Source organism: Mustelus asterias, chromosome 4, assembly GCF_964213995.1.
Source record: "Mustelus asterias chromosome 4, sMusAst1.hap1.1, whole genome shotgun sequence".
Taxonomy (NCBI): domain Eukaryota; kingdom Metazoa; phylum Chordata; class Chondrichthyes; order Carcharhiniformes; family Triakidae; genus Mustelus; species Mustelus asterias.
This window is the reverse complement of record NC_135804.1, coordinates 85,360,576-85,377,221: the sequence shown is the minus strand read 5'-3', so window position 1 is coordinate 85,377,221 and position 16,646 is coordinate 85,360,576. Positions and strand designations below refer to the sequence as shown.

At 44.0% G+C, this 16,646-nt stretch overlaps 1 protein-coding gene across 2 annotated transcripts in view; it reads left to right on the top strand.

The window, feature by feature from the left end:
* The first annotated feature begins 751 nt into the window (after positions 1 to 751).
* The window catches only part of LOC144492824 (transmembrane protein 182-like), a 49,557-nt gene continuing 33,662 nt past the window's right edge, over positions 752 to 16,646 (top strand). For both annotated transcript variants that reach the window (XM_078211317.1, XM_078211316.1), the window contains exon 1: positions 752 to 1,303. In XM_078211317.1, coding sequence (XP_078067443.1) covers positions 1,136 to 1,303 — 168 coding nt within the window. In that variant the 5' untranslated portion in view covers positions 752 to 1,135. The remainder of the gene's footprint in view (positions 1,304 to 16,646) is intronic.

Genomic DNA, 16,646 nt, shown 5'->3' with positions numbered 1-16,646 from the left:
TTACAAAGCCACAAATCCATCTCCTTACTTACTCCAAAAACCAAATTCAGATTGAATCTAATTCATAGTCCCCACAAGAGAGACAAACAAGACCCAAGCTGACAAGATAAGGCTTTGCACCCATCTTGGGCTTTATCTGGCACTAGATCTTAGCCAATAGGCCAAGAAGAGATCTTCAGCCTTATTCAGGCACGGGCAGATTCTTTTGAGTCAGATTCTCAGCTGCTTGTCCTATTTTCCTGATTCTTCGCAAACACAGTTATCTTCCTCTGTGTGCTTGCCCTGAACACAATAGATAATCAAGCAGCAGTTGATGCGTGCTGTGTGCAGGAGTACCATTTTTGTATGGATTCCGGGAGAACAGGAAAACAAGTTAACAAGTTTTCTTTTCTGCTTGATTTGATGTCGGGTGGCATTTACTTATTGGTGATTTAAGCTTGCAAAACATTATGAACAATGTTATTGTAGGAATGTTTTCACACATTTATACCACATTTCTCTCAATACTATTTTAACATCATTTAAAATATGTTGGCTATAACCGCCATTAAAACAATGGGGAAAGGAATTTGAAATGGGTCTGTTTGAAGTTTGTTGTAGTAACACAACTCATAATCACTCCCAGTCTGTAGCTTGGGCTGCCTTCATATTCCCATTACCCCCCATATAGCTTACACTCTTGTGTTAAATCTTGAGGGAGGGACACAGTTATCTGCGGCATTTGCTTGGCTGGATTTTTTCCCTATGATCTACCACACATGGGAACCAGATAGCTGGCTTGAAGCACTGGTATTTAAGAAATATGCCATTCTATGGAAATTAGGCCAACTTTCCTTACTGCTGGTGCCTTTAGATTCCAAGCTACTTCTGGAAGCGAAAGAAGCATTTTAACTACATTATATGTATTACACCAAGTAATCCCTTTAGTAACAGCAATTACACCTTTTTATCGTCAAATGTTTATTTGGCAAGGTCATCTATTTTAATGTGTTGGATCACGCCCCTGTGAAACTTACACCAGTTACCAAATGAAGTTGATCTATCTCTTAAAATAGCCATCTCATTCTCACACACATAGAAGCAGACATAGCTTCCAGTTAAAAGCGTTATCCCACTCACAAACTTTAACTTGACCATGAAAGTCAGTGTTATTGCCTTCGTAGCGGGGCTCATTGGAGCTATTGGGCTGCTTCTCTTTTTGGTGGCATTTGGGACAGATTACTGGCTCCTAGCAACAGAGAACTGTGAAGTGTATGAACACCGTGCTGAGAATGTAACATCCAGGCCTAAAGCTGCCACACCGGTGAGTTTGGAGGTCTCTGGTTTTCATGTTGTATTTAAAGATACCAAGCACAATGGTCAGGCAGCACACACAACTACAACTGTCCACATTACACTGAAAGAGTTAGAGCTACAATTTATCTGTCTTCACAAAGGAGGACACAAACAACATACAAGAAATGTTGGGGAACACAGGGTTTAGTGAGGGGGAGGAACTGTAGGAAATCAGTTTTAGTGGAGAAATGGTTTTGGGAAATTGATGGGATTTAAGGTCAATATATCCCCAGGGTCTGATAATCTACATTCCAGAATAGTTAATGAAGTGAATGAGAAATAGTAGATCCTTTGGTGCTTACCTTCCAAAATTCTATAGACTCGGGACCGGTTCCTACAGATTGGAGCATAGCTAATGTAAGCCCACAATTTAAAAAGGGAGGTAGAGAGAAAACAGGGAATTATAGACCAGTTAGTCTGACGTCGGTAGTGGCGAAAATGCTAGAGTCCATTATAAAAGATTTTATAGCAGAGCACTTGGAAAACAGTGACAGGATTGGACAGAGTCAGCATGGATTTCCAAAAGAGAAATCATTCTTGACAAATCTACTGGAATTCTTCAAGGATGTAACAAGTAGAGTTGATGAGGGGGAGCCAGTGGGTGTGTTTTATTTGGAATTTTGGAAGGCTTTCGACAAAATTCTACATAAAAGATTAGCGTGTAAAATTAAAGTGCATGTGATTGCATGTGAGATGGATAGTAAACTGGTTGGCAGACAGGAAACAAAGAGTTGGAATGAACGGGTTTTTTTTCAAATGGCAGGCAGTGATTAGTGGGGTACTGCAGAGATCAATGCAGGGACTCCAAATATTCATGATATATTTTAATGATTTAAATGAGGAACAAATGTAATATCTCCAAATTTGCAAATGACACAAAGTTGGGTGGGAGAGTGAGCTGTGAGGAGGAGACAGAGATGCTTCAGTGTGTTTGGGATAAGCTGAGTGGGTAAATGCATGGCAGATACAGTATAACGTGGATAAATGTGAGGTTATCCACTTTGGTAGCAAAAACAGGAAGGCAAATTATTCTCGGAATGGCTATAGATTGAGAGGGGAATGTGCAATGAGACCTGGGTGCCTTTGTACACCAGTCACTGAAGATAAGCATGCAGGTGCAGCAGGTGGTAAAGAAGCCAAATGATATGTTGGCCTTCATTGTGAGAGGATTTGAGTACAGGAGCAAGGATGTCTTGCTGCAATTATACAGAGCCTTGGTGAGATCACACCTGGAATATTGTGTGCAATTTTGGTCTCCTTACCTGAGAAAGGGTGGTCTTAATATAGAGGGAATACAGAGAAGGTTTACCTAACTGATATCTGGAATGGCAGGACTGATATAAGAGGAAAGATTGGATTGGTTTGGGTTATATTTGCAGAAGAATGGGGGCCCTTCTCGTAGAAATCGATAGGGTGGATTTTATGGTCTTGCTTATGGTCCAAAACTGTAAAATTCTGCCTGAGGTCAACAGACCTTTCCATGGTCCACCCCTCGCCCGTTCCGATTCCCATCGTGGATGGGACAGTAAAATTCCAGCCATAATGTTCTAACAGGACTAGGCAAGATAGATGCAAGAAGGATGGTCACAATGGTAGGGGAGTCCGGAACCAGGGGTCACAGTCTGTGGATATGGGATGGACCATTAATCACCTAGAAAGGAATAATTTGATTAGGGATAGTCAGCACAGTTTTGTGAAGGGTAGGTCGTGCCTCACAAACCTTATTGAGTTCTTTGAGAAGGTGACCAAAGAGGTGGATGAGGGTAAAGTGGTTGATGTGGTGTATATGGATTTCAGCAAAGCGTTTGATAAGGTTCCCCATGGTAAGCTTTTGCAGAAAGTACGGACACATGGGATTGAGGGTGATTTAGTGGTTTGGATCAGGAATTGGCTCGCTGTAAGAAAACAAAGCGTGGTGGTTGATGGGAAATATTCATCCTGGAGTTCAGTTACTAGTGGTGTACCGCAAGGATCTGTTTTGGGGCCACTGCTGTTTGTCATTTTTATTAATGACTTGGATGAGGGCGTGGAAGGATGGATTAGTAAATTTGCGGATGACACTAAAGTCGGTGGAGTTGTAGACAGTGCGGAGGGAAGTGGCAGGTTACAGAGGGACATAGGTAAGCTGCAGAGCTGGGCTGAGAGGTGGCAAATGGAGTTTAATGCGGAAAAGTGTGAGGTGAATCACTTTGGAAGGAGTAACAGGAATACAGAGTACTGGGCTAATGGTAAGATACTTGGTAGTGTGGATGAACAGAGGGATCTGGGTGTCCATGTGCATAGATCCCTGAAAGTTGGCACCCAGGTTGATAGGGTTGTTAAGAAGGCGTACGGTGTGTTAGCTTTTATTGGTAGAGGGATTGAGTTTCGGAGCCAGGAGGTCATGCTGCAACTGTACAAAACTCTGGTGCGGCCGCATTTGGAGTATTGCGTACAGTTCTGGTCGCCGTATTATAGGAAAGATGTGGAAGTGTTGGAAAGGGTGCAGAGGAGATTTACCAGGATGTTGCCTGGTATGGTGGGAAAATCGTATGAGGAAAGGCTGAGGGGCTTGAGGTTGTTTTCGTTAGAGAGAAGAAGGTTAAGAGGTGACTTAATAGAGGCATACAAGATGATCAGAGGATTAGATAGGGTGGATAGTGAGAGCCTTTTTCCTCGGATGGTGTTGGCTAGCATGAGGGGACATAGTTTAAATTGAGGGGTGAGAGATATAGGACAGATGTTAGAGGCAGGTTCTTTACTCAGAGAGTAGTAAGGGCGTGGAATGCCCTGCCTGCAGCAGTGGTGGTCTCGTCAACGTTGAGAGCGTTCAAGTGGTTATTGGATAAACATATGGATGATATTGGAATAGTGTAGATTAGAGGGGCTTTAGATTGGTACCACTGGTCGGCGCAACATCGAGGGCCAAAGGGCCTGTACTGCATTGTAATGTTCTATGTTCTATGTTCTATTTCAGACTGAGATAAGAAATTTCTTGACTCAGAGAGTTGCAAGCCTGTGGAATTCACTTCCACAGAAAGCAGTTGAGGCTGAAACATTTGTTTTCAAGAAGGAGTTAGATATAGCTCTTGGTGTGAAAGGAATCAAAGGATATGGAATGAAGGCGGGATCAGTTTATTTAGTTGGATTATCAGCCATGATCATAATGAATGGTAGAGCAGGCTCCAAGTTCCAAATGACCTACTCCTGCTCCTATTTTCTATGTTTCTATGTTATGGGGAGGTGATGGTATAGTGGTAATGTTGCTAGTAATCCAGAGGCCCAGACTAATGCTCTGTGGACATGGGTTCAAATCCCACAATGGCAACTGGTGGAGTTTAAATTCAATTAATATATCTGCAACGTAAAGCTAGTCCCATTAAACTTGCACTGATTGTTGTAAAACCCACCAGATTCACTAATTCCCCTTTAGGGAAGGAAATCTGCCATCCTTACCTGGTCTGGCCGACATGTGACTCCAGACCCCCAACAATGTGGCTGACTCTTAACTGCTGCATGCCACCCAATTCCAGGATAATTAAGGATGAGATACAAATGCTGCCTTTGCCAGAGACACTCACAACCCATAAAAGAATAAAATTTAATAAATTCAACCTTGTTCTTCCCATTCCCGGACAATAAGAGCTTTCCATTTTGAGTATTAATATGTTATGTCTTAAATTGATGGGCTGTAGATTTGATCTCTACTTCACACAAAATGTTTTTGATCTGGAACAAATGTAACTTGTTGAGTATCGAGTCAGGAAATTGGACTGAGCTCTACCACCAGCTCCTCCCAAAAATGGGAACTGTTTGAATTCCTGGGATTTAAAAGTAATATATATATAATATATATATTTCGTGAACACATGTTATAAATCCAAATTGGAAAACCAATCAAGCATTTAGCAATTTGAAAATGCAATGAGTAAGCCTTGTGCGTTGGGGGACGGGGAATGTCTTTAAACTGGTGAGCATTCTCTTGGCAAGGGAATTAGAGAAAGTTCACTTGAGCATGTATGCTTCTGGCTGTGTTGGGGAGGTTCCTCTTCCATTCTGGCTCCTGGCTAACAATTTTATAATTGAATTATTGCATCAGGAAAAATGTAATGCAGCAGAACTCCACATGAGGTATAAAAAGATGGACATGTATACTGTATAGTTTTAGGGGTGAGAGTTCAATGTAACTCTGAATGCAGCAAAAAAATATAAACATAACTTAATTTTGACCAAGTCATAGTTAATTCTCCAGATTTATTCCCTACAATTGGTTGATATTCTAGAAGGTTATGGCCAGGATTCTTCAACCTCGCCTGCGGCTGGGATTCTCCAGTCCTGCTGCAGTGAATGGAGTTCTGGCTGAGCGCCAAATTCTCGCTGGCAGCGGTGGCGGGGCGTACGAGAATCCTGGCCAATATAGAGCTATAAATAAGAATTGGCAACAAACACAGGAACCACACAACCCGTTCTTAAGAAAGAACTTGACCAGATGTAGAGCTACTGAGAGCAGCTGGCGCATAGGTTAAAACATATTTTAGTAGATACAAACCCCAGCTAATCTTTGGGTAATTGGATGCATTTCCTAATCTGGACAAGGTTTTTTTAAAAAAATGGGGCTTCACTTGTTTTTTGAGAAACTGGAAACCATTAATGGAAAGGAAGGTTGGAAATTAGGGCTGTGAAGCAGTGGATGCAGATGCAGTGGAACAGAATGGGTTTGAGATGAGTGCCAAGTGTGAGCTGTACTGTTACATCTGGAACTCTTTCCTGAAATATGTACAGCCCAACTCAACATCGAATAAAATTACATAGAATATACAATACAGAAACAGGCCCTTTAGATCAGCAAATCTGTACTGGTGTTTATACTCCCCATAAGTTTCCTCACATTCCATCGACCTCATGTCAGCTTTTCAATATCTTTTTCTATTCCCTTCTATATCGTACCCATCTTATTTCCTTTTAACAGCATCTAAACATACCACTTCCTGTGATAGCAAGATTTACATTCTATCCTCTCTTTAAGAGGATTTTCATTTCCTCTTGGATTTATTAGTAACCGTTAGGACCAGGTTAGGAAGGGTAAGCTGACTCCACCCACTGCTGGGCTGGAGTAACAAAATATGAAGTTGTTAAAAATGTGGCATTGCCAACTCAATGTGCACTTAACTGTGCAAGAACTAAGCCAGCCCAATTCCTTGTGCTGACAAGTAAGGAGTTAGTTTTATTACTAAACCTCACTCAGTTCATACAGAAATGAATAACAAAGAGACTGAAATCGTATGAATATGTCCAACTTTCTATTACTGAAAAAGAACGTTCACACACAACTTCCTCAGTTATGCACCAAAAGAAATGGAAGTTTACAAGATTATCAGATGTTCAAACTTGCCAAGTTAAGGTAAAAGGTAAGAAATCAAAATAATTATTCACGAATTGTCCGAATGCTTGTTCACCGTCCCTTTCGACAGTGGCCGTTGTAACTTTGGCTTCTCACTGAAGCATTCACTCTGTAGTCATGGTTAGTTAACCCTCTTTTCTTTTAAAGATCAAGTGGTATTGATTTGGAATCCTCCTTTAAGAACTCATGGTTTGTAGCAATGTGATCTTCTGATGGGTTTTCAAACCATAAATAGAGCTTAGCTTTGTTCAGAGAGGTTTTGGGATGTTGCCTCTGTTGGCTCTATCTCAGTCTCTGTCTGCTTGGTCAACTCTTGGTTTTTTTCGCACAACAGCTGGGTCACATGACCTCTCATTGGTTTCAATCTGTGACTTACCTTAGTTGTTGGGCGGAATTGTCCCAAATTTGTGAGAGTGTAAGTTTCAGACTGTAAACCAGTGTGTATCTTACTGAATGCACAGCCGTGTTCTATTCCAGATTTTCTGGCACACAGTGCACAGAGAATCTGGAGGTGTGATTTCATAGAATCAGCACAGAAAGAGGCCATTCGGCCCATCGAGTCTGCCATGACCACAATCCCACCCAGGCCCTACCCCCAAATCCCCACCTATTTACCCACTAATCCCTCTAACCTACGCATCTCAGGACACTAAGGGCAATTTTAGCATGGCCAATCAACCTAACCCGCACATCTTTGGACTGTGGGAGGAAACCGGAGCACCCGGAGGAAACCCACGCAGACATGAGGAGAACGTGCAACCTCCACACAGACAGTGACCCAAGCCGGGAATCGAACCCAGGTCCCTGGAGCTGTGAAGCAGCAGTGCTAACCACTGTGCTACCGTGCCGCCATCATTTATGCCATCATTCTGATGGGGCGTGTCCTCATAGAGCTGACAAAGTCGATCCAGAAAGATTAGGGTGCCACCTTTATAGGGCGCCCCAGTCTGCACTGAAATTAAACCTCCACCTCCATGGAAATGGAGGACCCCCCCCCCCCCCCCACCGCTGTAACCCCCCCACCACCACACAAGCATCGGGTTAGGATAAACCCTAACCTTAATCCTCCACATAAGCGTCAGCTGCACCCCCAGCGCTCCTCACAGGCATCGGGACATGATCCCCCACCCCCCCAGCGCACAAAAGGGGAACCCCCTCATGGGGCTCCCCAGAAGACCAACCCTTGGCACTGCCAGGCCACATGCCTCACCACCTATACTTACCTGTGTACCCCCGATGTAGTCGTTTTGTTTTTGAAGAGCAGTAGTGATTCACGGCCGGTTGGGTGGGAAGATATGCTGCGGGCGGAAGTAGTGGCATCTAGCCTGCTAATGATATTGTAATACATGCTAATAAATGCTAATCAGGCCCACCGTCTTCTTGGGTATGAAGCTGATCATGTCATCTGGCGGGGTGAGGGGAGCGGGGAAGATCCCAAACTGAAATCTCAGTGGCGTAAATCCGGTTTCTGGCCTCTCGCGAGATTTAGCAACCATTATGGGATTTGCGCCAGCAACTAGCATGGCCATTAAATCATGGCCCTTGTCTCTGAAAGCTCCGTAGACTCTGGGCGGGATTTTCCGGCAGCGCTTGCCCCAAGACCAGAAAATCCCACCCGATGTCAATGGAGCTTTGCATGGTCCTGTCCCGCCCGTTACAATTCCCATGATGAGTGGGACAGGAAAATTCTGCCTGCTGTCTCCATAAAGTGACCTGTGGCCTTCACATATGCAACATAGCTGCTGTAGACTAGCATCCTTTGTTTATCATAAAATGTTCCTTTTAGGAGTATGTATATCATATACATATATATATATATATCCATCAGAAGACATTACAAATTTACATTCTATACAGTACAATACCTCTTCATAACAGAAATTATCTTGTATTAATGGTTCGAGTTTTCAACTCCCTAAAAGTGGGAACATTCACTCCACAGCTACCCTGTCCAACTCAGTCATGATTTTAAAGAACTCTATAAGGTCACCTTTCTCTTTTTGTAAAGAAAAAAGCCACAACCTATTCAATCATGCCCAATTGCTCTAAACTCTCAATTCTGGCACCGCCCTTATAAATCTCTTTTGCACATTTTCTAATGTACAGTTTGCAGACTAATAGCACAGTAGTGTAAGTGTAGGCCTGATCAGGGTCCTATCCATGTTTAAGTATACCTGCACTAAGTTTGAATTCTATACCCCGAGAAATAGATCGATCATTTTAACATTTTGAATTGCTTTGCCAACCTGTGCTTTTACAGATTTGGTCACCTGTATCTTGGATCTCCTTGTTCATCCACCCCATTCAGTTTCTTGTTTTCTAAGTTGTAGATGATGCTTCTGCTTTTCATACCAAAATGTGTCATCTCACAATTGTCCACCATAAAGTTCATTTGCCATTTAACTGTCCTGTCTGCCAATTTTCTAATGTCTTCTTGTGTCAGGTTGCATTCTTCCTCAATATTAGCTATAACTCCCGCAGCAAATTTTGGTAGTTAATGACTCATTTCATAGTCCAAATCATCACAATTTTCATGGACAATTTTTTATTGTTTCCACTTCCACTCTGAATTACCACCCTGTTCCCCATCTCACTTATTTCTAATTAGTTCATGCCCAGAAGATGAATGGTCAGTCCTGGTAAATGCTGTTAAATGTTGTTAAAACTCTTACTGTGTTTACCCCAGTCCAACGCTGGCATCTCCACAAATGCTTTCTAGCCATACTTCCATCTTTGTTTGGATTCCCCACTCTTCAGAAGTGCACTATTGTCAAGATTTATACATTTATTCAATAAAAAAGTTTGTTTTATCCATATTCACAGACTATGGAGTTTCTTTACCCAAATGAAGTAACATTGCCATTCATAACATTGTCCACCACCATGGGAAGGAACTGGAACCTGTGTTTTCCCCAACCTACTGCCCCCAAACTGATTCAACTGTGACCCCCTGCTCCCTGCCCCCCGCCCCCCCGAGAATCTTGGCTTCCACATCAGAATGCCTTCTATTCTTTTGTAGTGTGTGGCTGATTTATTGAAGTTCACAGCCTTTTTTAAAATGTGCTTACTCTCATGCAGTAAGTTAAAGGAGCCAACTGTGCATGACTAGAACTAGAGGGCATAGCCTCAAATTAAGGGGAAGCAGATTTAGGACTGAGTTGAGGAGGAACTTCTTCATACAAAGGGTTGTGAATCTATGGAATTCCCTGCCCAGTGAAGCAGTTGAGGCTACCTCATTTAATGTTTTTAAGGCAAGGATAGAAACATTTTTGAACAGTAAAGGAATTAAGGATTATGGTGAGCGGGCGGGTAAGTGGAGCTGAGTCCACAAAAAGATCAGCCATGATCTTATTGAATGTCGGAGCAGCTCGAGGGGCCAGATGGCCTAATCCTGCTCCTAGTTCTTATGTTCTTATGATATTTGTGGGAACTGCTATGCTGCTTTACAGTCATGCAGCCATGCCCTGCTCCCCTCCCTTCACCTCCCACTTCCCCAGGCTCTAACCTCCTTTTCTGCCACTCTCTGTCCATACCAATACACTTCCTCCCCCTGTCCCCATCAGCAATTTCTCCTTGACATAAACATTACGTTCGCTCCCTGTTATATACTGTTGTTTTATCTGTAAATACCTGAAAGTAGCTGGGAACTAATGTGTTATGTGTAAGTGTTCCAGAGGCCACATCTCACAGCTGTGCTAGCAACTGATGTGAAGCATAACAGAACCAGTTTCAGCCTGTCCTCCTTGTACAAGACTGCATGGCAAAATTAAACAGTTTCCAATCTTCCCCAGCTTTATAATAAAGGCAAAATATTGCAGATGCTAGCTGAAAATGCTGGAAAATGGCAGCAGGTCTGACAGCATCTGTGGAGAGAGAATAGAGCCAACGTTTTGAATGTAGAGGATCCTTCAGCAGAGCTTCAGGTGTGATTATTAACAACATCTAGGAATCAAAAGATAATCAGAAAACTCAGCATTCCCCATGCAGAAAAACATTGAGGGCTAAATAGTTTTATAAAAATATCACTAACTAAAATTCTGTAATAACTTTGAGACAATAATAATTAATTTTATTTAAATCTGTTCATCCATTACAGTACAGAGTTGGGACTTAAATTTTAGGAAAAATCAGTCATAACATAGGAGGCCATTTTGTTAATCAAAGTAATGTTCACTCTCTGGAAGAATTATCCACTTAATTCCATTCCCTTGACTTTCCTTCATGCTCAGTATTTTTTTCAAATGTTTCTCCAATTATTTTTCAAAAACAATAATTAATTGTGCTTGCTCTACAATATTCCAATATAAAAACCAATGAATAAAGTATAGTCCTCCAAATTCTCCCACCAATCGTTTCCTGGTGGTCATAAATGTATGCTTCCTGTAATAAGTCTTTGGAGGTAGAAGTCCCTTCACCAAAATCCCCTTATTTACAAACTCTAACAGCAGTACACAGAGTGCTAGCAGTTAGCAGTCTACCTCTGGGGGTGTCAGAGGAACTGACACTCCCAGTTAAGTACAAGGCAAAGACTCCCTGATTGGCCTATCAATTGGATCCTTAATCAGGGTGTTTTTGTGTTCAACCAAATAAACAAACTGTGCCCTCGGACACCGCATGCTCCCTCTCCAGGGAAACCTAGCCGCAAATATAGCCACAGTAGAGGGGCAGACAGTTGGGTTGGATGACCCCCTCGATCACCCGCTGCCTGGACCTATAGATGGAATGCCTTGCCAGGCCCAGGAGCTGGTTCACGAGGAGGTCCTCCTCCTTCCCCGCCCCACTCCGCACTGGGTGCCCGTAGATCAAGAGCGTGGGACTGAAGTGCAAACAAAACATCAATAAAAGGTTTTTTAGGAAAGGTTGTGTAGCCTACAACACATTACATAGACATGGTCCATGGACTCCACAAGGTTGCAAAAAGGGGATCCTTAATCAGGGAGTTCATACTCCAAAAGGCCAACGTCAATGGCTTGATTGAAGTCATTACACTTTCTCAATATCAACTCACCAACCACTAAAAATACTTGTTCCCAATTTATCTACACAAAACTCATATGGACCTTTTTTACTCAGGTCCTGTTGCGGCTTAGTAAGTCCTATTTTAGGTTAGGTGGACTAAGCATGGTAAATGCGCGGATTTACAGGGATAGGTTTAGGGGGTGGGCCTGGGTAAAATGCTCTTTCAGAGAGTCATTGCAGAGTCGATGGACCGAATGGCCTCCTTTTGCACTTTAGGGATTCTATGGAATTTCCTGGAAGTCAAAGAATGGTGATTAGGAATGAATGTATTGACAGCAGCGTTTGTGTGCGCCTACGTGTATGAGACCTAACATAGTGTGAGTACAGCCTGTGGAATATGCAATAGTGTGGGGTGTTTGAAAGCCAGTGTATAGCTTGATAATGGGTAAAATGTGTTGAGACGATGGTGGTGCTGTGTAGTTGTTGAGAAGTTTGTTTGTGAGGTAGGAACTTTCCTTGAACGCCTTTGTCAAGTCGTTAAAGTCCTTGTGGCACTGGAGCCATTTCCTGGGGGTGGCACTCCTGGCTATCATCACCATCTCCCACATGCAGTACACTAATTGACTCTGTGGGGTCCTTCCCACCTCCTCCATGAGGACATCTGGTGCCATATCAGAACTCATGGTCCCGCTCTCTTTTGCCCTTTCACACATCCTTCAAATGGCACAGCCATTCACCAACAACACAAAATGCAGCCCCTGCAACGATCATGATGCAGAGCGGGTCCATCTGAAGGATGTGTGAAAGAGCAGAAGGAAGTGAGTGAGTGCAGGCAACAGCTACATCTCCAGGAAAATTGTGTCTAATCAGTGCTTGAGCACTCAGCCTGCAGTTAATTGACAGCTTCAGGGCCTGTAGGCAGGTTCAACTCATGATGATTATCAGTTAACTGGAAAATTGCATGCTAAATCCAGACTTCCAAGTGGGTGCTTTTTATTAGCACAGCACCCATTTTGGCACCTGCTTTAACTAAATAGCTCCCATCATTTGTTTTCAGCACCTATATCAAGTCTCCAATTTCCCCTTTCTGTCCTGGTGAAAAACGTGCCAGTTTCTCTTGCTTTCCTCATGTTATCTTAACCAATCTTTTTTGTACATTTACAATTGCAAATTTGAAATGTTCAATCCATATGCTGAAACCTTACTGCCCATGAGGTGGTAGTAACAGTGTGAGACGTATACAGCAACACTGCCTTACAAGGTAACTTCTACTCTTGAAAGCGGCCAGCCCAAACTCTGAATGTTGGAAGTCTCAAGCTCCATTCTTCATTTACACATCAGACAGCTTTAGGGCAAAAAAAACATCAGTGCTGTGTCTCTCATGGAACATTTTTATTTGAAAACAGCACATGGAGATGGTGAGGTGCCAGGTTCGTGTGAACGAACCTCTGGGGTTTGAAAGCGCAGCTTGGTAACAAAAGCATGTGCAGGATTGAAATGCATCACAGCTGGAAGTTTGTTCATTTTGCAACATGAAGGAGCTGAGCTGCCATTCACTGCTGGAATGACACAGACCCTTAAGTGTTCTGGGTTAACAGCTAAATTCCTTTGCTCCCATGGCCCCGACAGTTGCTAACTTGAAGTGAGCACAAAAGAAATATGCTAGCCTTTATTGCAAAAACAGTTTAAGAGTAAGGGAGACTTAATACAATTATATAGGGCCTTTGTGAGACCACTCCTGGAGTATGATATACAGTTTTGATCTCCTTACCTAAAGAAAGATATACTTGCCCTAGGGTCATAACTAAGGTTCATTAGATTGATTCCAGGCATGAAAGGCTGTCCTATGCAGACAGATTAAGTAGGATGGGCTTATATTCTCTGGCATTTCAAAGAATGAGAGGTGATCCAATTAAACTGTATAAAATTCTGAGACCACTTGGGGTAAGAAGCTGTTTCTCTCGACTGGAGGGTTTAGATCTCGGAGTCATAGGATTCTGAAAGAGGGCTGGGATCAGGAGAAATGTCCTCACTCGAAGTGCTCTGAATCTTTGGAATTCTCTACCCCTGAGAGCTATGGACTCTCAATCATTAAGCATATTCAAGACTGGGATTGGTAGATGTTAGATCCTAAGGGGATTAAGGGATCAGAATAGGTTGAGTAAGTTAACTTATTGTATAAGTTCAAGTTCAACCGTGATCTCATTGAATGCACAACAGGCTTGAGATGCTGCAGGACCCATTCATCTCCTGTTTCATATGTTGTTATGATTGACCTACCATTTGCCACTTGCTGCACCTGAGGGAGTATTTATCCGCTGTTCATGAACTCTGGACACGGTCAAAGGTTCTCACAGGAAGCAGTTATGATGCCTTCATCATGAAACTGGCCGACAACACATGCAAATTTTCAATGGAATCCTTCAATGCTCAGGGTAAGCCTTTGGTAATAAAGACTAGCCGAGAAGCCTGGAATGACACCCCACCCACCCCTTTCACCATCCCACCTGAGCAAAGTGAGCAGCTGGCAGCAGGAATACTGGCCGGAACTTTACCACCTCACCCGCCCAGAATCGGAGCGGGCGAGGGTCCAACAATGGAAATCTCCATTGACCTCAGCTGGGAATTTCCGGTTGCGCCCAAGCAAGGCTGTAAAATCCCACCCACTATGTGTCCAGCTGTGTTGCTGGAGGTGTTCGCTGGGCATTTAGAAGGGAATGTGTACATAAATATCTCAAAAGAAAATACAATGAACTTCCTTGAGATATTCCTTATCATAGCTAGTAAGAAGACACAGGGTGTACCATGAACCAAATAATCACCATATAAAACTCATTCATAGAATTTTTAATCCCATTTCCTGCCAATCAATCCTCCCATTTCTTCAGAAAGGATATCGGCACATAGCACTGACTGACTGGCTCTAATGGACTACTGTAGAGAACATCATGGGTGCTAAAGAAATAAGGGAAACAAGAGGTGATGTCTTGGGGCACATGCATATTAATAGGGAGGAGGCATCTGCAGCCTTAAAGCGCATTAAGATGGATAAATCCATTTTGCCTGATCAAGTGCATTCTCGGATCTTGTGGGTGGCTAGGGAAGAATTGACAGAGGCCCTTGAGAGATATTTTCTTCATCCCTTTCCACTGGCGAAATTCCGGGAGACTGGAGGGTGGCTCATGTTGTTCCATTGTTTAAGAAGGGTAGCAAAGACAAGCCGGGCAATTACAGGCCAGTGAGCTTGACATCAGTGATGGGTAAGTTACTGGAGGAGTTTCTGAGGGACAGGATTCACCAACAACACGAAATGCAGCCCCTGCAATGATCTTGATGCAGAGCGGGTCCCGCCACCGCCCCCCCCCACCCCCGCCGCCCCCCGATCTGATCTGATTGCCGGCAGAGCGTCAGCGCCCCCCCCCCCATTTATCACCTGCAGGGTGGCAGTGGGGCCCTCTACCTTTCTCCTCCACCGATCGCCTGCAGAGTGGCAATGGCTCCCCTCCCCCCAATTTGATCACAGGCAGAGTGCGGAGCAGCCCTCACCCCCTCGATCGGACCACCCCTTCAGGCCCCACACATATAAACCCTGCCCTCTATAAGCCCTGCTCCTATAAGCTCCTATTATGAAAGGCATAGATAGGGTGAACGGTGGGAAGCTTTTCCCCAGGTCGGTGGTGACGTTCATGAGGGGTCATAGGTTCAAGGTGAAGGGGGGGGAGGTTTAGCACAGATATCAGAAGGACATATTTTACACAGAGGGTGGTGGGGGCCTGGAATGCACTGCCAGGCAAGGTGGTGGAGGCGGACACACTGGGAACGTTTAAGACTTATCTAGATAGCCATATGAACGGAGTGGGAATGGAGGGATACAAAAGAATAGTCTAGTTTGGACCAGGGAGCGGCACGGGCTTGGAGGGCCGAAGGGCCTGTTCCTGTGCTGTATTGTTCTTTGTTCTTTTTGTTCTTTATAAGCCCAGTGCCCCATAAGCCCCTCCCCAGCACTGCCTGGTGGGCAGTGCAAAGCTACCCAGTGAGCATTATCGAGGTGCCAGGCCTGCAGTGCCAAGGTGGCAGGCTGACACTGCCTGTTTGGCACTGCCGAAGCGGCACCCACCTTGCCTTCAGCCTCCCCGGGAGGGGCCTCAATGGACTCCGGTGAACATGTAGCCCCACCCATTTTCGACCAGAGGCTGACCGCGCTGGAAATCTGGCTCGCGTAAAATTGCGAGAGCCGAGAAACTGGGTGCCATCCTGATTTCTCGGCTCTCGCGCGATTTTATCGGCTTGTTCCGCCACCAAGGCAAACCGGTAAAACCCCGGCCAATGGCTCTACTATCAAACATATCTCTGAGCAAACATTAGCTGAATCTTGATCCATATCTTTTAGCCTCATGATCCAAATTGAAGTTAAACACCCCGCTGACAAATATGACCTAACATCTTCAATTATATTGTACATTTTTAATTGTCTTTTTAAAATTCTTTGCAGGGATGCAGGTGTCACTCGCTAGGTCAGCATTTATTCTCCATCTCTAATTGCCCTTGAGAAGGTGTGCTGAGCTGCCTTTCTGAACTGCTGCACTCTAAAGTTTTAAGTTTATTTATTATTGTCACAAGAAGGCTTGCATTAACACTGTAATGAAGTTACTGTGAAAATCCCCTAGTCACCACACTCCAGCGCCTGTTCGGGTACACTGAGGGAGAATTCAGCATGGCCAATGCACCTAACCAGCACATCATTTGGACTGTGGGAGGAAGCCGGAGCACCCGGAGGAAACCTATGCAGACACAGGGAGAACATGTAGATTCCGCACAGACAGCCACCCAAGCCGGGAATCGAACCTGGGTCCCTGGCGCAGTGAGGCAGCAGTGCTAACCACCGTGCCACCCTGCAGTACATCCACAGTGCTGTTAGGGAGGGAGTTCCAGGATTTTGACCCAGCGACAGTGAAGGAACAGCGATATACAG